At 47.7% G+C, this 20,768-nt stretch overlaps 1 protein-coding gene and 1 long non-coding RNA gene across 2 annotated transcripts; both read left to right on the forward strand.

The window, feature by feature from the left end:
- The first annotated feature begins 1,249 nt into the window (after window positions 1-1,249).
- On the forward strand, window positions 1,250-5,157 carry LOC135565433 (uncharacterized). The gene is made up of 3 exons (XR_010461623.1): window positions 1,250-1,477; window positions 4,626-4,658; window positions 5,121-5,157. It is a non-coding gene; the product is annotated as an uncharacterized LOC135565433 (long non-coding RNA).
- Window positions 5,158-5,463: 306 nt separating this feature from the next.
- Window positions 5,464-6,792, forward strand: LOC135565432 (troponin I, fast skeletal muscle-like). Its single transcript, XM_065012475.1, has 4 exons — window positions 5,464-5,611; window positions 5,939-6,028; window positions 6,177-6,353; window positions 6,589-6,792. Exons 1-4 carry the CDS (start codon window positions 5,489-5,491, stop codon window positions 6,676-6,678), a joined length of 480 nt encoding a protein of 159 aa, XP_064868547.1. The 5' UTR covers window positions 5,464-5,488; the 3' UTR covers window positions 6,679-6,792.
- Window positions 6,793-20,768: the final 13,976 nt, after the last annotated feature.

Below are 20,768 nucleotides of genomic sequence, written 5' to 3' on the forward strand. Positions count from 1 at the left end.
TGTATATCTCTGATTTCATCTGATTTCTACCTACCTCTCTGTCTATCTCTGATTTCATCTGATTTCTCCCTACCTCTCTGTCTATCTCTGATTTCATCTGATTTCTCCCTACCTCTCTGTATATCTCTGATTTCATCTGATTTCTCCCTACCTCTCTGTCTATCTCTGATTTCATCTGGTTTCTCCCTACCTATCTGTATATCTCTGATTTCATCTGGTTTCTCCCTACCTCTCTGTCTATCTCTGATTTCATCTGATTTCTCCCTACCTCTCTGTCTATCTCTGATTTCATCTGATTTCTCCCTACCTCTCTGTCTATCTCTGATTTCATCTGATTTCTCCCTACCTCTCTGTCTATCTCTGATTTCATCTGATTTCTCCCTGTCTATCTTCATCTGATTTCTCCCTACCTCTCTGTCTATCTCTGATTTCATCTGATTTCTCCCTACCTCTCTGTCTATCTCTGATTTCATCTGATTTCTCCCTACCTCTCTGTCTATCTCTGATTTCATCTGATTTCTCCACCTATCTCTGATTTCTCCCCTACCTCTCTGTCTATTCTGATTTCATCTGGTTTCTCCCTACCTCTCTGTCTATCTCTGATTTCATCTGGTTTCTCCCTCTCTGTCTACCTCTGATTTCATCTGATTTCTCCCTACTCTGTCTATCTCTGATTTCATCTGATTTCTCCCTACCTCTCTGTCTATCTCTGATTTCATCTGATTTCTCCTCCCTACCTCTCTGTCTATCTCTGATTTCATCTGATTTCTCTACCTCTCTGTCTATCTCTGATTTCATCTGATTTCTCCCTACCTCTCTGTCTATCTCTGATTTCATCTGGTTTCTCCCTTACCTCTCTGTCTATCTCTGATTTCATCTGACCTCTCTGTCTATCTCTGATTTCATCTGGTTTCTCCATACCTCTCTGTCTATCTCTGATTTCATCTGGTTGCTCCCTACGTCTCCGTCTATCTCTGATCCCTACGTTCCGTCTATCTCTGATCATCTGGTTGCTCCCTACGTCTCCGTCTATCTCTGATTTCATCTGGTTGCTCCCTACGTCTCCGTCTATCTCTGATTTCATCTGGTTTCTCCCTACCTCTCTGTCTATCTCTGATTTCATCTGGTTTCTCCCTACCTCTCTGTCTATCTCTGATTTCATCTGGTTTCTCCCTACGTCTCCGTCTAACTAAAGAGAGATACTTTTTTTCATTCCACCATATTAACATTTTTTGTCTGTGATTAGTTGCTTGACAAGTCCTAAAACTTCAGAAGGACAAAAAAAAAATGGATTTTAAATGATGACGTTTTTTTGTGCCCTTGAGGTGAAAATTGACCCCCCGTTGGCACTTTTAGGGTTAAACAGACAGCTGGTCCCAGAACTGTGCCTATATATACCCTTCTTCATATTTCTCCTCCCTGGCTTGACAATCTCAGTCACTCATCCCTCCGTCTTGCAACGCTCTCTTCCTTCTAGGTGAGATTCCTCCCATTCCTATCTTCTATCTCCTGTCTCCTCTCTTGGTTTCACCTCTGCATTCAGTAGAGATTCAGTATCACTGTGATTTATAGTCTGGCATTTTTCTATTAGCTGACTGTAATTATCACACAACGTAAATAGATGATACTCACTGAAAAATGTGTAAGTGGTATTAATTTACAAGAATTTACACATTAAAAACCTAAAACATCTTGGTGTTTATAGTAGAAGAAGAAGATGCTGTGCCTTGTCTACTTTGACAGAGGGTTGTCTTGGGATCAGGATGCTGACTAGTAGGTTGGCTGTCCTAACATTCAACTGGCATGTATGAATTAAAATGGCATCCATCCATCTCACGGGAGACAGATATGTTACTCTGGTAGAACGCTTTGTGTTTTAAGGAGGTTTTAATGATTATTATTTTTTAAATAAAATGGTTAAAATGATTCTCTAACTCTAACTTCACAAGATAGGTAGAGGTTTTAGGAGAAATAGCCAAGATGTTATTCTTATAGTTTCACTGTTAAACTGAATATTGGTGTGGAGTTATTGATTTAATGAAAGGCATGATCTTTTTACAGTTTTAAGACTTCCTGGTATTTATCCAGTCTAACTGACTGTTGATTGATTAACTGAAGACTTCCTGGTATTTATCCAGTCTAACTGACTGTTGATTGATTAACTGAAGACTTCCTGGTATTTATCCAGTCTAACTGACTGTTGATTGATTCATTGAAGACTTCCTGGTATTTATCCAGTCTAACTGACTGTTGATTGATTCATTGAAGACTTCCTGGTATTTATCCAGTCTAACTGACGTACTGTTGATTGATTAACTGAAGACTTCCTGGTATTTATCCAGTCTAACTGACTGTTGATTGATTAACTGAAGACTTCCTGGTATTTATCCAGTCTAACTGACTGTTGATTGATTCACTGAAGACTTCCTGGTATTTATCCAGTCTAACTGACTGTTGATTGATTAACTGAAGACTTCCTGGTATTTATCCAGTCTAACTGACTGTTGATTGATTCACTGAAGACTTCCTGGTATTTATCCAGTCTAACTGACTGTTGATTGATTCACTGAAGACAGATTTTCTTTATCACTCTAAACCTTTATGTATATATTTTTAGACATTTTTGAAGCGGCAGGCAAACTAGATTTTCACTCAGATATGTCAGAAACACTTTCTAAATCAAACAATTAAAAGATAGAAGACAGACCAGCCAGTACACTAAGTGTACTGATAGAGCCAGCAGCCCAGACAGGTATATTGGGGGGACGTGTGTTGACCACTTTGCTGCACCCTGTCTTGGGACACTTTAAGGAAAGTCCACAGGAGGCGGGCAGGGAGGGAGTCCTCAGCTGTTGTGGTTTCGGGTGTTAGACAGCTACCCCCATCACCACCACCACACAGGAACGCACAAATAGACCCATGATACAAGACAACTGCCTTACCACACCCTGTCTAAATGTAGAGATGTGATGTGCCCCTCTAACCCCGAGGCCTGTACTTTATAATGTAGAGATATGATGTGCCCCTCTAACCCTGAGGCCTGTACTTTATAATGTAGTGATGTGATGTGCCCCTCCTCCCTGAGGCCTGTACTTTATAATGTAGAGATGTGATGTGCCCCTCCTCCCTGAGGCCTGTACTTTATAATGTAGAGATGTGATGTGCCCCTCTAACCCTGAGGCCTGTACTTTATAATGTAGTGATGTGATGTGCCCCTCCTCCCTGAGGCCTGTACTTTATAATGTAGTGATGTGATGTGCCCCTCTAACCCTGAGGCCTGTACTTTATAATGTAGAGATGTGATGTGCCCCTCTAACCCTGAGGCCTGTACTTTATAATATAGAGATGTGATGTGCCCCTCTAACCCTGAGGCCTGTACTTTATAATGTAGAGATGTGATGTGCCCCTCTAACCCTGAGGCCTGTACTTTATAATGTAGAGATGTGATGTGCCCCTCTAACCCTGAGGCCTGTACTTTATAATGTAGTGATGTGATGTGCCCCTCTAACCCTGAGGCCTGTACTTTATAATGTAGTGATGTGATGTGCCCCTCTAACCCTGAGGCCTGTACTTTATAATGTAGAGATGTGATGTGCCCCTCTAACCCTGAGGCCTGTACTTTATAATGTAGAGATGTGATGTGCCCCTCTAACCCCGAGGCCTGTACTTTATAATGTAGAGATGTGATGTGCCCCTCTAACCCCAAGGCCTGTACTTTATAATGTAGAGATGTGATGTGCCCCTCTAACCCTGAGGCCTGTACTTTATAATGTAGAGATGTGATGTGCCCCTCTAACCCTGAGGCCTGTACTTTATAATGTAGAGATGTGATGTGCCCCTCTAACCCTGAGGCCTGTACTTTATAATGTAGAGATGTGATGTGCCCCTCTAACCCTGAGGCCTGTACTTTATAATGTAGTGATGTGATGTGCCCCTCTAACCCTGAGGCCTGTACTTTATAATGTAGAGATGTGATGTGCCCCTCCTCCCTGAGGCCTGTACTTTATAATGTAGAGATGTGATGTGCCCCTCTAACCCCGAGGCCTGTACTTTATAATGTAGTGATGTGCCCCTCTAACCCTGAGGCCTGTACTTTATAATGTAGAGATGTGATGTGCCCCTCTAACCCCGAGGCCTGTACTTTATAATGTAGTGATGTGCCCCTCTAACCCTGAGGCCTGTACTTTATAATGTAGAGATGTGATGTGCCCCTCTAACCCCGAGGCCTGTACTTTATAATGTAGTGATGTGCCCCTCTAACCCTGAGGCCTGTACTTTATAATGTAGAGATGTGATGTGCCCCTCTAACCCTGAGGCCTGTACTTTATAATGTAGAGATGTGATGTGCCCCTCTAACCCCGAGGCCTGTACTTTATAATGTAGAGATGTGATGTGCCCCTCTAACCCTGAGGCCTGTACTTTATAATGTAGAGATGTGATGTGCCCCTCTAACCCTGAGGCCTGTACTTTATAATGTAGAGATGTGATGTGCCCCTCCTCCCTGAGGGTTGTGTGTTAAAATGAATTATTTCCACAAAGGGTGGACTATAATGGTACACTGAGTTAAATGCCATAACTATCATATCTTCACACGCTGACAACTTATTCACATCTCTCTTCAAAAGGAAGGGATATCAACCACCGGCCAAGATGTCAGAGTAAGTACCAATTCTGTTTAAGTACAATTACAGCTCTCTCAACATGTTCATTTTTATTGAGATATCTTCTAAGAATCAAGAATTCCATATATTATACATGTCTACTTTTGGTGATCTTCAGGAGCGTTCAGTACATCAACTGTATAATCTGTGCTTTTCATCCCAAGCTCTTAAAGCTGTGTATCTCAACTCATGTTTTTCCTTCCCCCCTCCCCCCCCCCCTCCCTCCCTCTCTCCCTCCCCCTCCCTCCTACCCTCCCTCCCTCCCCCCCCTCCCTCCCCCCTCCCTCCCCTCCCCCTCCCTCCTCCCTCCCTTCCTCCTTCCCCTCCCCCTCCCTCCCTCCCTCCCCTCCCCCTCCCCCTCCCTCCCCCTCCCTCCCTCCCTCCCTCCCCCTCCCCCTCCCTCCCTCCCCCTCCCCCTCCCTCCCTCCCTCCCTCCCTCCCATCTAATCTTCTCTGAAGTAAAAAGATGTCGTCGAGTTGCAGGCAACATCTCAAGGTAAGGAGGAGGCCTAGATGCACAACAACGCATCATAATATCCCGTTAACATTTAGTTTTTTTTTTAAAGGATTCTAGATTTTATATATCAATTATCAAATTTTAAAAAATCAGAATTCAAGATTTCAAAACATAAATACATAAATAAAACATAAATACATATTTTCCTCTGGGGAGTGTGACAGGGATGTAGACTAAGCCCAACTTTAATCCAAATAGTCCAATTATTGACAAAATGGACATGTAAACATCTGCATTTCTGATCAACTGGCAAACCATTGTGTCTGGGTACACAAACCACTTCCCCTTGTGTCATTACCCCCAGAGCTTGATGCTCCAGATTGCCCAGGGGTTCATAGAGGCTGAGGCCATCCAGGCAGAGGAGGACAAAAACATCTACATGGATGAGAACGTCCCCTCCTTCTCCGTCCCTGAATCCATGCAGGAACTCCAGGTATGAAGAGCGGTAGCTGTTGACCAACCTATGGAGAGCTACTGTGTGTGCAGGTTTTTGCTCCAGACCCACTATAACATAACTGATTCAGCAGCTGACTAGCTCCATCAGGGGTGTTAAAGTAAGGGTGGAACAAAATCAAGCTGGATTGTAGCTTTCCAGGATATTCAGTTATATAATTTATATAATTTCACAAATATCTCCTATTTTCTTTAAATGTACTTGCTTACATTATCTCTCGCTCTCTCGCTCTCTTCTCTCTCTCTCTCTCTCTCTCTCTCTCTCTCTCTCTCTCTCGATCTCTCCTCTCTCTCGCTCTCTCTCTAGGATCTGTGTAAGAAGCTCCACCAGCAGATTGATGCAGTGGATGAACAGAGATATGACACGCAAAGCAAAGTAGCCAAGTCCGATAAGGAGGTACAGTTACATTCCTGGACAGATGGTCATTCTTCAGTATAAAGGGGGAATTTCACTGACAAGCATCTCTCTCTCTCTCTCTCTCTCTCTCTCTCTCTCTCTCTCGCTCTCTCGCGCTCTCTCTCGCTCTCTCTCTCTCTCTTTTCAGATTGAGGATTTGAAGATAAAACTACAAGACCTGAAGGGCAAGTTCAGGAAGCCCGTCCTGAAGAAAGTCCGCATGTCTGCTGATGCTATGCTCCAGGCTCTGCTAGGCTCCAAACACAAGGTGTCCATGGATCTGAGGTCCAACCTGAAGCAAGTCAAGAAGGAGGTCAAGGAGGAGGTAGGGTTGCTTCTGTTTTACTGAGTAGGGTTGGAACGTGTCCAAGAGGCCCCATGCTAGACAGACTGCCTTACACAATTTTGAATATCAGGGTTCCCAACCACCTTATAACCTCATCCAAAATCTCCTCTCCTCTCCTCTCCTCTCCTCTCCTCTCCTCTCCTCTCCTCTCCTCTCCTCTCCTCTCCTCTCCTCTCCTCTCCTCTCCTCTCCTCTCCCTTCTCTAACTCCACAGGTGAAAGATGCAGCTGACTGGCGTAAGAACATAGAGGACAAGGCTGGCATGGACGGTAGAAAGAAGATGTTTGAGTCCGACACTGTTTGAGTCCGTATTTGTGTTCATATGTCTCATCTGATAACATCCTCCATTTTAATCTACATTCTCCTCCTGTCATTCCTATTTACACGACTCTGTCTAATAAAATAAAATACTTCAATATTTTGTTATTTATTTTTTTATAATGTAAGCATGCGTGACTGTGAGTCAGTGGAGGCTCCTCAGAGGAGGACCATCCTCCTCGGTCAATTTCATAAAAATAAAAATAGCGAAACATTAAAAATGTTATCCTTTGTAGATAAAACTATACTAAATATATTCACGTCACCAAATAATTGATTAAAACACATTGTTTGCATTGAAGTTCTACAGTAGCCTCAGCAGCGCTCTGTAGGGTAGCACCATGGTGTAGCCGGAGGACAGCTAGCTTCCATCCTCCTCTGGGTACATTGACTTCAATACAAAACCTCGGAGGCTCACGGTTCTCACCCCCTTCCATAGACTTACACAGTAATTATGACAACTTCAACAGAACGTCCTCCAACCTATCAGAGCTCTTGCAGCTTGAACTGACATGTTGTCCACCCAATCAAAGGATCAGAGAATGAATCTAGTACTGATAGCATAAGCTACAGCTAGTTAGCACTGCAGTGCATCAAATCTAGTGAGTAGTTGACTCAAAGATAGAGAAAGACAATAGTTGAACAGTTATGAACTAATTAATTTCTTCAAAAATCAAGGAGAAGCAAGAGAGAGAGAGAGAGAGAGAGAGAGCTATATATATTTCTTATTTTATTTAACTTTCAGTTACTTAGCTAGCGAATGCAGCTAGCTAGTTTAGCCTACTCAAATCCGGCTCAAACAGAGAAGCTATGTTACTTGGCTGGCTATGGCTATCCAACAACGGAACTCTTCCAAGTCAAGGTTAGCGTTTGGTTTGATTCATTTATTGTCACCGTGGCCTGCCAGTGTAAGTGCTAAACTGCTTGCTGTACACTGTACTGCATGATTGTAGCGGGTTTACTAAAGTGTTAGCTTCTAGAAGCTATGTTGTTGACTTGACGTTAGCTAATATGGTGATAAGGATTTAGGCTGTGTGTAGCTGTTAGCGGTTATGATATGAAGGTTTGGCTTGGAAAGGTTTTTTCGCCTGGTCACAGACAGCTGACGTGTTGTGCACTGAAGACCACAAGTGAAGGGAAAGGTGAGACGAGGAGAGTACGTAGATGCCAGAAGGAATTATACAACAATCTGGCTGCTATGAAAAGCCTGTGCCTTTTACTGAGGAGTGGCTTCTGTCTGGCCACCCAACCATAAAGGCCTGATTGGTGGAGTGCTGCAGAGATGGTTGTCCTTCTGGAAGGTTCTCCCATCTCCACAGAGGAACTCTGGAGCTCTGTCAGAGTGACCATCGGGATCCTGGTCACCTCCCTGACCAAGGCCCTTCTCCCCCGATTGCTCATTTTGGCAGGACGGCCACCACTAGGAAGAGTTTTGGTGGTTCCATTTTACAATGATGGAGGCCACTGTGTTGTTGGGGTTCTTCAATGCTGCAGAAATGTTTTGGTTCCCTTGCTCTGATCTGTGCCTCGACACCATCCTGTCTCGGAGCTCTACAGATAATTCCTTCGACATCATGGCTTGATTTTTTGTTCTGACATTCAAATCCAAATCAAATCAAATCAAATCAAATGTTATTTGTCACATACACATGGTTAGCAGATGTTAATGCGAGTGTAGCGAAATGCTTGTGCTTCTAGTTCCGACAATGCAGTAATAACCAACAAGTAATCTAACTAACAATTCCTAAACTACTGTCTTATACACAGTGTAAGGGGATAAAGAATATGTACATAAGGATATATGAATGAGTGATGGTACAGAGCAGCATAGGCAAGATACAGTAGATGGTATTGAGTACAGTATATACATATGAGATGAGTATGTAAACAAAGTGGCATAGTTAAAGTGGCTAGTGATACATGTATTACATAAGGATGCAGTCGATGATGTAGAGTACAGTATATACGTATGCATATGAGATGAATAATGTAGGGTAAGTAACATTATATAAGGTAGCATTGTTTAAAGTGGCTAGTGATATAGTTATACATCATTTCCCATCAATTCCCATTATTAAAGTGGCTGGAGTTGAGTCAGTGTCAGTGTGTTGGCAGCAGCCACTCAATGTTAGTGGTGGCTGTTTAACAGTCTGATGGCCTTGAGATAGAAGCTGTTTTTCAGTCTCTCAGTCCCAGCTTTGATGCACCTGTACTGACCTCGCCTTCTGGATGATAGCGGGGTGAACAGGCAGTGGCTCGGGTGGTTGATGTCCTTGATGATCTTTATGGCCTTCCTGTAACATCGGGTGGTGTAGGTGTCCTGGAGGGCAGGTAGTTTGCCCCCGGTGATGCGTTGTGCAGACCTCACTACCCTCTGGAGAGCCTTACGGTTGAGGGCGGAGCAGTTGCCGTACCAGGCGGTGATACAGCCCGCCAGGATGCTCTCGATTGTGCATCTGTAGAAGTTTGTGAGTGCTTTTGGTGACAAGCGACTTTCTTCAGCCTCCTGAGGTTGAAGAGGCGCTGCTGCGCCTTCTTCACGATGCTGTCTGTGTGAGTGGACCAATTCAGTTTGTCTGTGATGTGTATGCCGAGGAACTTAAAACTTGCTACCCTCTCCACTACTGTTCCATCGATGTGGATAGGGGTGTTCCCTCTGCTGTTTCCTGAAGTCCACAATCATCTCCTTAGTTTTGTTGACGTTGAGTGTGAGGTTATTTTCCTGACACCACACTCCGAGGCCCTCACCTCCTCCCTGTAGGCCGTCTCGTCGTTGTTGGTAATCAAGCCTACCACTGTTGTGTCGTCCGCAAACTTGATGATTGAGTTGGAGCGTGCGTGGCCACGAGTCGTGGGTGAACAGGAGTACAGGAGAGGCTCAGAACGCACCCTTGTGGGGCCCCAGTGTTGAGGATCAGCGGGGAGGAGATGTTGTTGCCTACCCCTCACCACCTGGGGGCGGCCCGTCAGGAAGTCCAGTATGTGGGAACAGCAGACTGGTATAGGGATTGATTGAATATGTCCGTAAACACACCGGCCAGCTGGTCTGCGCATGCTCTGAGGCGCGGCTGGGGATGCCGTCTGGGCCTGCAGCCTTGCGAGGTTAACACGTTTAAATGTCTTACTCACCTCGGCTGCAGTGAAGGAGAGACCGCATGTTTTCGTTGCAGGCCGTGTCAGTGGCACTGTATTGTCCTCAAGCGGGCAAAAAGTTATTTAGTCTGCCTGGGAGCAAGACATCCTGGTCCGTGACTGGGCTGGGTTTCTTCCTGTAGTCCGTGATTGACTGTAGACCCTGCCACATGCCTCTTGTGTCTGAGCCGTTGAATTGAGATTCTACTTTGTCTCTGTACTGACGCTTAGCTTGTTTGATAGCCTTGCGGAGGGAATAGCTGCACTGTTTGTATTCGGTCATGTTACCAGACACCTTGCCCTGATTAAAAGCAGTGGTTTGCGCTTTCAGTTTCAGCGAATGCTGCCATCAATCCACGGTTTCTGGTTAGGGAATGTTTTAATCGTTGCTATGGGAACGACATCTTCAACGCACGTTCTAATGAACTCGCACACGAATCAGCGTATTCGTCAATGTTGTTATCTGACGCAAAGCGAAACATATCCCAGTCCACGTTATGGAAGCAGCCTTGGAGTGTGGAGTCAGCTTGGTCGGACCAGCGTTGGACAGACCTCAGCGTGGGGAGCCTCTAGTTTTAGTTTCTGTCTGTAGGCAGGGATCAACAAAATGGAGTCGTGGTCAGCTTTTCCGAAAGGGGCGGGGCAGGGCCTTATATGCGTCGCGGAAGTTAGAGTAACAATGATCCAAGGTTTTTCCACCCTGGTTGCGCAATCGATATGCTGATAAAATTTAGGAGTCTTGTTTTCAGATTAGCCTTGTTAAAATCCCCAGCTACAATGAATGCAGCCTCCGGATAAATGGTTTCCAGTTTGCAAAGAGTTAAATAAAGTTAGTTCAGAGCCATCGATGTGTCTGCTTGCACTGTCAACTGTGGGACCTTTATATAGACAGCTGTGTGACTTTCCAAAATCATGTCCAATCAATTGAATTTACCACAGGTGGACTCCAATAAAGTTGTAGAAACATCTCAAGGATGATCAATGGAAACAGGATGAACCTGAGGTAAATGTTGAGTCTGATAGCAAAGGGTCTGAATACTTATGTTAATAAGGTATTTCAGTTTTTTGTTATCAATACATTTGCACATTTTTTTTTCCTTTTCACTTTGTCATTATGGGTTATTGTGATGTCATTATGGGTTATTGTGATGTCATTATGGGTTATTGTGATGTCATTATGGGGTATTGTGATGTCATTATGGGGTATTGTGATGTCGTTATGGGGTATTGTGATGTCATTATGGGGTATTGTGATGTCATTATGGGTTATTGTGATGTCATTATGGGGTATTGTGTGTATATTGATAAGGATGTTGTATTTATTGAATCCATTTTAGAATAAGGCTGTAACTCAACAAAATGTGGAAAAAGTTGAGGGGTCTGAATACTTTCCAACGAACTGTATATTATAGTAAAATAAAACTACTAAAATTAAAACCATTTTAATAGATTCATGGGGCCAAATTATGATGTAATTATGACATTGTAGGTTTCCGTGATATAAATAACCTATAATCCATTGTGCTTTTCATCCACTAGATGGTATGATGCACACACACGCACGCACGCACACCGACACACACACACACACACACACACACACACACACACACACACACACACACACACACACACACACACACACACACACAAAAACAGACACACATAGACGGTATGATGCACACACATGGTATGATGCACACACACGCACGCACGCACGCACGCACACACACACACAGACAGACAGACACACACAGACACAGGCTGGGGGGATTCTTCTGAGACACTGGGGGGTTTCCTTTGAACACTGGGGTGGGGGTTCCTCTGAGACACTGGGGGTTCCTCTGAGACACTGGGGGGATTCCTCTGAGACACTGGGGGTTCCTCTGAGACACTGGGGGGATTCCTCTGAGACACTTGGGGGTCCTCTGAGACACTGGGGGGGTTCCTCTGAGACACTGGGGGGGTTCCTCTGAGACACTGGGGGGATTCCTCTGAGACACTGGGGGGTTCCTCTGAGACACTGGGGGGTAGTCTGAGGCACTGGGGGTGGGTCCTCTGAGACACTGGGGGGGGAGGTTCCTCTGAGACACTGGGGGTTCCTCTGAGACACTGGGAGGGGGTACTCTGAGGCACTGGGGGGTCCTCTGAGAAACAGGGGTTCCTCTGAGACACTGGGGGGGGGTTCCTCTGAGACACTGGGGGATACCTCTGAGACCCTGGGGGTTCCTCTGAGACACTGGGGGATTCCTCTGAGACCCTGGGGGTTCCTCTGAGACCCTGGGGGTTCCTCTGAGACACTGGGAGGGTTCCTCTGAGACACTGGTTGGATTCCTCTGAGACACTGGGGGTCCTCTGAGACACTGGGGGTTCCTCTGAGACACTGGGGGATTCCTCTGAGACACTGGGGGTTCCTCTGAGACACTGGGAGGGGGGTACTCTGAGGCACTGGGGGTTCCTCTGAGACACTGGGAGGGGGTACTCTGAGACACTGGGGGTTCCTCTGAGACACTGGGAGGGGGTACTCTGAGGCACTGGGGGGGGGTCCTCTGAGACACTGGGGGGTCCTCTGAGAAACTGGGGGGGTTCCTCTGAGACACTGGGGGTTCTTCTGAGACACTGGGGTGGGGGTTCCTCTGAGACACTGGTTGGATTCCTCTGAGACACTGGGGAGGTTCCTCTGAGACTCTGGGGGTTCCTCTGAGACACTGGGGATACCTCTGAGACCCTGGGGGGTTCCTCGGAGACACTGGGGGATTCCTCTGAGACCCTGGGGGTTCCTCTGAGACCCTGGGGGGTTCCTCTGAGACACTGGGGGTTCCTTCACAGCTATCTTTGGGAGTGATGGGGTACATATGACCAGGTCATGGTTGGGGTCAGAATTGGGCATGTCTAGTTGCTACATATGACCAGGTCATGGTTGGGGTCAGAATGGGGCGTGTCTAGTAGCTACATATGACCAGGTCATGGTCGGGGTCAGAATGGGGTGTGTCTAGTTGCTACATATGACCAGGTCATGGTTGGGGTCAGAATGGGGCATGTCTAGTAGCTACATATGACCAGGTCATGTTGGGGTCAGACTGGGGGCGTGTCTAGTTGCTACATATGACCAGGTCATGGTTGGGGTCAGAATGGGCGTGTCTAGTTGCTACATATGACCAGGTCGTGGTTGGGGTCAGAATGGGGCGTGTCTAGTAGCTACATATGACCAGGTCATGTTGGGGTCAGAATGGGGTGTGTCTAGTTGCTACATATGACCAGGTCGTGGTTGGGGTCAGAATGGGGCGTGTCTAGTAGCTACATATGACCAGGTCATGTTGGGGTCAGAATGGGGCGTGTCTAGTTGCTACATATGACCAGGTCATGTTGGGGTCAGAATGGGGCGTGTCTAGTTGCTACATATGACCAGGTCATGTTGGGATCAGAATGGGGCGTGTCTAGTTGCTACATATGACCAGGTCATGTTGGGGTCAGAATGGGGCGTGTCTAGTAGCTACATATGACCAGGTCATGTTGGGATCAGAATGGGGGCGTGTCTAGTAGCTACATATGACCAGGTCATGTTGGGGTCAGATTGGGGAGTGTCTAGTTGCTACATATGACCAGGTCATGGTTGGGGTCAGAATGGGCGTGTCTAGTTGCTACATATGACCAGGTCATGGTTGGGGTCAGAATGGGGCGTGTCTAGTAGCTACATATGACCAGGTCATGTTGGGGTCAGAATGGGGCATGTCTGGTGGCTACATATGACCAGGTCATGTTGGGGTCAGACTGGGCGTGTCTAGTTGCTACATATGACCAGGTCATGGTTGGGGTCAGAATGGGGCATGTCTAGTGGCTACATATGACCAGGTCATGTTGGGGACAGAATGGGGCGTGTCTAATAGCTACATATGACCAGGTCATGTTGGGGTCAGACTGGGGCGTGTCTAGTGGCTATATATGACCAGGTCATGGTTGGGGTCAGAATGGGGCGTGTCTAGTAGCTACATGCGTGAGACCAGGTCATGGTTGGGGTCAGAATGGGCGTGTCTAGTTGCTACATATGACCAGGTCATGTTGGGGTCAGAATGGGGCGTGTCTAGTTGCTACATATGACCAGGTCATGTTGGGATCAAAATAGGGCGTGTCTAGTTGCTACATATGACCAGGTCATGTTGGGGTGAATGGGGCGTGTCTGGGTATGACCAGGTGTGTTGGGATCAGAATGGGGCGTGTCTAGTAGCCACATACACCAGGTCATGTTGGGGTTGATTGGGGAGTGTCTAGTTGCTACATATGACCAGGTCATGGTTGGGGTCAGAATGGGGCGTGTCTAGGTTGCTACATATGACCAGGTCATGGTTGGGGTCAGAATGGGGCGTGTCTAGTAGCTACATATGACCAGGTCATGTTGAGGTCAGAATGGGGCATGTCTGGGCTACAGCATGACAGGTCATGTTGGGGTCAGACTGGGCGTGTCTAGTTGCTACATATGACCAGGTCATGGTTGGGGTCAGAATGGGCATGTCTAGTGGCTAGACCAGGCCGCGTTGGGGACAGAATGAGGCGTGTCTAATAGCATGACCAGGTCATGTTAGTCAGACTGGGGCGTGTCTAGGTCCAGGTCAAGAATGGGGCGTGTCTAGTAGCTACATATGACCAGGTCATGGTTGAAGGGTCAGAATGGGCGTTCTAGTTGCTACATATGGGTCATGGTTGGGGTCCAGAATGGGGCGTGTCTAGTAGCTCTATGACCAGGTCATGTTGGGGTCTGCGTGTCTATATGACCAGGTCATGTTGGGGTCGAACTGGGCGTGTCAGAAAGGGGCGTGTCTAGTTGCTACATATGACCAGGTCATGGTTGGGGTCAGTTGCTAATGGGGCATGGGCGTGTCTAGTGGCTACATGGCCAGGTCATGTTGGGGGTCAGAATGGGGACTAGAATGGGGCGTGGGCGTCTAGCTACATATGACCCAGGTCATGTTGGGGTCAGAATGGGCGTGTCTGGGCGTGTCATGTTGGGAGTGGCTATATATGACCAGGTCATGGTTGGGGTCAGAATGGGCGTGTCTAGTTGCTACATATGACGGGTCATGGTATGACCAGAGTCATAGTTGGGGTCAGAATGAGCGTGTCTAGTTGCTACATATGACCAGGTCATGGTTGGGGTCCAAATGGGTCATGTTGGGGTCAGAATGGGGCGTGTCTAGTTGCTATATATGACCAGGTCATGGTTGGGGTCAGAATGGGGCGTGTCTAGTAGCTACATATGACCAGGTCATGTTGGGGTCAGAATGGGGCGTGTCTAGTAGCTACATATGACCAGGTCATGTTAGGGTCAGAATGGGGCGTGTCTAGTTGCTACATATGACCAGGTCATGGTTGGGGTCAGAATGGGGCGTGTCTAGTTGCTACATATGACCAGGTCATGGTTGGGGTCAGAATGGGGCGTGTCTAGTAGCTACATATGACCAGGTCATGTTGGGGTCAGAATGGGGCGTGTCTAGTGGCTACATATGACCAGGTCATGTTGGGGTCAGACTGGGGCGTGTCTAGTTGCTACATATGACCAGGTCATGGTTGGGGTCAGAATGGGGCATGTCTAGTGGCTACATATGACCAGGTCATGTTGGGGACAGAATGGGGCGTGTCTAATAGCTACATATGACCAGGTCATGTTGGGGTCAGACTGGGGCGTGTCTAGTGGCTATATATGACCAGGTCATGGTTGGGGTCAGAATGGGGCGTGTCTAGTAGCTACATATGACCAGGTCATGGTTGGGGTCAGAATGGGGCGTGTCTAGTTGCTACATATGACCAGGTCATGGTTGGGGTCAGAATGGGGCGTGTCTAGTAGCTACATATGACCAGGTCATGTTGGGGTCAGAATGGGGCGTGTCTAGTAGCTACATATGACCAGGTCATGGTTGGGGTCAGAATGGGGTGTGTCTAGTTAATACATATGACCAGGTCATGTTGGGGTCAGAAAGGGGCGTGTCTAGTTGCTACATATGACCAGGTCATGTTGGGGTCAGAATGGGGCGTGTCTAGTTGCTACATATGACCAGGTCATGTTGGGATCAGAATGGGGCGTGTCTAGTTGCTACATATGACCAGGTCATGGTTGGGGTCAGAATGGGGCGTGTCTAGTTGCTACATATGACCAGGTCATGGTTGGGGTCAGAATGGGGCGTGTCTAGTAGCTACATATGACCAGGTCATGTTGGGGTCAGAATGGGGCGTGTCTAGTGGCTACATATGACCAGGTCATGTTGGGATCAGAATGGGGCGTGTCTAGTTGCTATATATGACCAGGTCATGGTTGGGGTCAGAATGGGGCGTGTCTAGTTGCTACATATGACCAGGTCATGGTAGGGGTCAGAATGGGGCGTGTCTAGTTGCTACATATGACCAGGTCATGTTGGGATCAGAATGGGGCGTGTCTAGTAGCTACATATGACCAGGTCATGTTGGGATTAGAATGGGGCGTGTCTAGTAGCTACATATGACCAGGTCATGTTGGGGTCAGAATGGGGCGTGTCTAGTTGCTATATATGACCAGGTCATGGTTGGGGTCAGAATGGGGCGTGTCTAGTAGCTACATATGACCAGGTCATGGTTGGGGTCAGAATGGGGCGTGTCTAGTAGCTACATATGACCAGGTCATGTTAGGGTCAGAATGGGGCGTGTCTAGTTGCTACATATGACCAGGTCATGGTTGGGGTCAGAATGGGGCGTGTCTAGTTGCTACATATGACCAGGTCGTGGTTGGAGTCAGAATGGGGCTGCTCTAGTAGCTACATATGACCAGGTCATGGTTGGCGTCAGAATGGGGCGTGTCTAGTAGCTACATATGACCAGGTCATGGTTGGGGTCAGAATGGGGTGTGTCTAGTAGCTACATATGACCAGGTCATGGTTGGGGTCAGAATGGGGCGTGTCTAGTAGCTACATATGACCAGGTCATGTTGGGATCAGAATGGGGCGTGTCAAGTTGCTACATATGACCAGGTCATGTTGGGGTCAGAATGGGGCGTGTCTAGTTGCTACATATGACCAGGTCATTGTAGGGGTCAGAATGGGGCGTGTCTAGTTGCTACATATGACCAGGTCATGGTAGGGGTCAGAATGGGGCGTGTCTAGTTGCTACATATGACCAGGTCATGTTGGGATCAGAATGGGGCGTGTCTAGTAGCTACATATGACCAGGTCATGTTGGGATTAGAATGGGGCGTGTCTAGTAGCTACATATGACCAGGTCATGTTGGGGTCAGAATGGGGCGTCTAGTTGCTTATATGACCAGGTCATGGTTGGGGTCAGAATGGGCGTGTCTAGTAGCTACATATGACCAGAATGTGGTTGGGGTCAGAATGGGGCGTGTCCACAAGTAGCTACATATGACTTTCAGGTCATGTTGGGGTCAGAATGGGGCGTGTCTAGTTGCTACATATGACCAGGTCATGGTTGGGGTCAGAATGGGGCGTGTCTAGTTGCTACATATGACCAGGTCGTGGTTGGGGTCAGAATGGGGCTGCTCTAGTAGCTACATATGACCAGGTCATGGTTGGCGTCAGAATGGGGCGTGTCTAGTAGCTACATATGACCAGGTCATGGTTGGGGTCAGAATGGGGTGTCCTGGTAGCTACATATGACCAGGTCATGGTTGGGGTCAGAATGGGGCGTGTCTAGTAGCTACATATGACCAGGTCATGTTGGGATCAGAATGGGGCGTGTCTAGTTGCTACATATGACCAGGTCATGTTGGGGTCAGAATGGGGCGTGTCTAGTTGCTACATATGACCAGGTCATGTTGGGATCAGAATGGGGCGTGTCTAGTTGCTACATATGACCAGGTCATGGTTGGGGTCAGAATGGGGCGTGTCTAGTTGCTACATATGACCAGGTCATGGTTGGGGTCAGAATGGGGCGTGTCTAGTTGCTACATATGACCAGGTCATGTTGGGATCAGAATGGGGCGTGTCTAGTAGCTACATATGACCAGGTCATGTTGGGGTCAGAATGGGGCTGCTCTAGTAGCTACATATGACCAGGTCATGGTTGGCGTCAGAATGGGGCGTGTCTAGTAGCTACATATGACCAGGTCATGGTTGGGGTCAGAATGGGGTGTGTCTAGTAGCTACATATGACCAGGTCATGGTTGGGATCAGAATGGGGCGTGTCTAGTAGCTACATATGACCAGGTCATGTTGGGATCAGAATGGGGCGTGTCAAGTTGCTTTACATATGACCAGGTCATGTTGGGGTCAGAATGGGGCGTGTCTAGTTGCTTGCTACATATGACCAGGTCATGGTTGGGGTCAGAATGGGGCGTGTCTAGTTGCTACATATGACCAGGTCATGTTGGGATCAGAATGGGGCGTGTCTAGTAGCTACATATGACAAGGTCATGTTGGGATTAGAATGGGCGTGTCTAGTAGCTACATATGACCAGGTCATGTTGGGGTCAGAATGGGCGTGTCTGGTTGCTATATATGACCAGGTCATGGTTGGGGTCAGAAATGGGGCTGTCTAGTAGCTACATATGACCAGGTCATGTTGTCAGAATGGGGGGCGTGTCTGAATTGCTATATGACCAGGTCATGTTGGGGTCAAATGGGCGTGTCTAGTAGCTACATGTGACCAGGTCATTGGGGTCAGAATGGACCAGTAGTCATATGACCAGTCATGTTGGGATCAGAATGGGGCGTGTCTAGTTGCTACATATGACCAGGTCATGTTGGGTTAGGGTCAGAATGGGGCGTGTCTAGTAGCTACATATGACCAGGTCATGTTGGGATCAGAATGGGGCGTGTCTAGTTGCATACTTGGCCAGGTCATGGTTGGGGTCAGAATGGGCGTGTCTGGTGCTACATATGACCAGGTCGATGTAGGGGTCAGAATGGGGCGTGTCTAGTTGCTACATATGACCAGGTCATGTTGGGGTCAGAATAGGGCGTGTCTAGTAGCTACATATGACCAGGTCAGTCAGGAAATGGGGCGTGTCTAGTAGCCGCTATGACCAGGTCATGTTGGGATCAGAATGGGGCGTGTCAGGGTGCTACATATGACCAGGTCATGGCCCAGGGCGTGTCTGGTTGCTACATATGACAGGATTGTAGGGAGGTCAGAATGGGCGTGTCTAGTAGCTACATATGCCAGGTCATGTTAGAGTCAGAATAGGGCGTGTCTAGTTGCTACATATGACCAGGTCATGTTGAGATCAGAATTGTCTAGTAGGGTCAGAATGGGGGCGTGTCTAGTAGCTACATATGACCAGGTCATGTTGGGGTCAGAATGGGCGTGTCTAGTAGCTACATATGACCAGGTCATGGTTGAGGTCAGAATGGGGCGTGTCTAGTTGCCACATATGACCAGGTCATGGTTGAATGGGCGTCAGAATGGGTGCGTGTCTAGTTGCTACATATGACCAGGTCATGGTTGGGGTCAGAATGGGCGTGTCTAGTGCTACATATGACCAGGTCATGTTGGGGTCAGAATGGGGCTGCTCTAAAGTAGCTACATATGACCAGGTCATGGTTGGCGTCAGAATGGGGCGTGTCTAGTAGCTACATATGACCAGGTCATGGTTGGGGGTCAGAATGGGGTGTGTCTAGTAGCTACATATGACCAGGTCATGGTTGGGGTCAGAATGGGGCGTGTCTAGTAGCTACATATGACCAGGTCATGTTGGGATCAGAATACTGCGTGTCTGGTTGCTACATATGACCAGGTCATGTTGGGAGGTCAGAATGGGGCGTGTCTGGTGCTACATATGACCAGGTCATGTTGGGATCAGAATGGGGCGTGTCTAGTTGCTACATATGACCAGGTCATGGTTTGGGAGGTCAGAATGGGGCGTGTCTAGTTGCTACATATGACCAGGTCATGGTTGGGGTCAGAATGGGCGTGTCTGGTTGCTACATATGACCAGGTCATGTTAGGATCAGAATGGGGCGTGTCTAGTAGCTACATATGACCAGGTCATGTTGGGGTCAGAATGGGGCTGCTCTAGTAGCTACATATGACCAGGTCGTGGTTGGCGTCAGAATGGGCGTGTCACAAGTAGCTACATATGACCAGGTCATGGTTGGGGTCAGAATGGGAGTGTGTCTAGTAGCTACATATGACAGGTCATGGTTAGGGTCAGAATGGGCGTGTCTAGTAGCACATGCCAGCCAGGTCATGTTGGGATCAGAATGGGGGCGTGTCAGGTTTGCTACATATGGCCAGGTCATGTTGGGGTCAGAATGGGGCGTGTCTGGTGCTACATATGACCAGGTCATGGTAGGGGTCAGAATAGGGCGTGTCTAGTTGCCAATGACCAGGCGTGTCAGAATGGGGGGCGTGTCTAGTTGCATATGACCAGGTCATGTTGGGGATCAGAATGGGGGCGTGTCTAGTAGCTACATATGACCAGGTCATGTTGGGATTAGAATGGAGCGTGTCTAGTAGTACATGACCAGGTCATGTTGGGGTCAGAAATGGGCGTGTCTGGTTGCTATATGACAGGTCATGGTTGGGGTGGAATGGGCGTGTCTGGTAGCACATGGCTTAGGTCATGTTGGGGTCAGGATGGGGCGTGTCTGAATTGCTATATATGACCAGGTCATATTTGGGGTCAGAATGGGGCGACAATGCAAGCAGCTACATATGACCAGGTCATGGTTGGGGTCAGAATGGGGCGTGTCTAGTAGCTACATATGACCAGGTCATGTTGGGGTCAGAATGGGGCGTGTCTAGTTGCTACATATGACCAGGTCATGTTGGGGTCAGAATGGGGCGTGTCTAGTAGCTACATATGACCAGGTCATGTTGGGATCAGAATGGGGCGTGTCTAGTAGCTACATATGACCAGGTCATGGTTGGGGTCAGAATGGGGCGTGTCTAGTAGCTACATATGACCAGGTCGGGGTTGGGGTCAGAATGGGGCGTGTCTAGTTGCTACATATGACCAGGTCATGT

The sequence above is a fragment of the Oncorhynchus nerka genome, linkage group LG27 (assembly GCF_034236695.1).
Source record: "Oncorhynchus nerka isolate Pitt River linkage group LG27, Oner_Uvic_2.0, whole genome shotgun sequence".
In the NCBI taxonomy this organism is placed as follows: Eukaryota; Metazoa; Chordata; class Actinopteri; order Salmoniformes; family Salmonidae; genus Oncorhynchus; species Oncorhynchus nerka.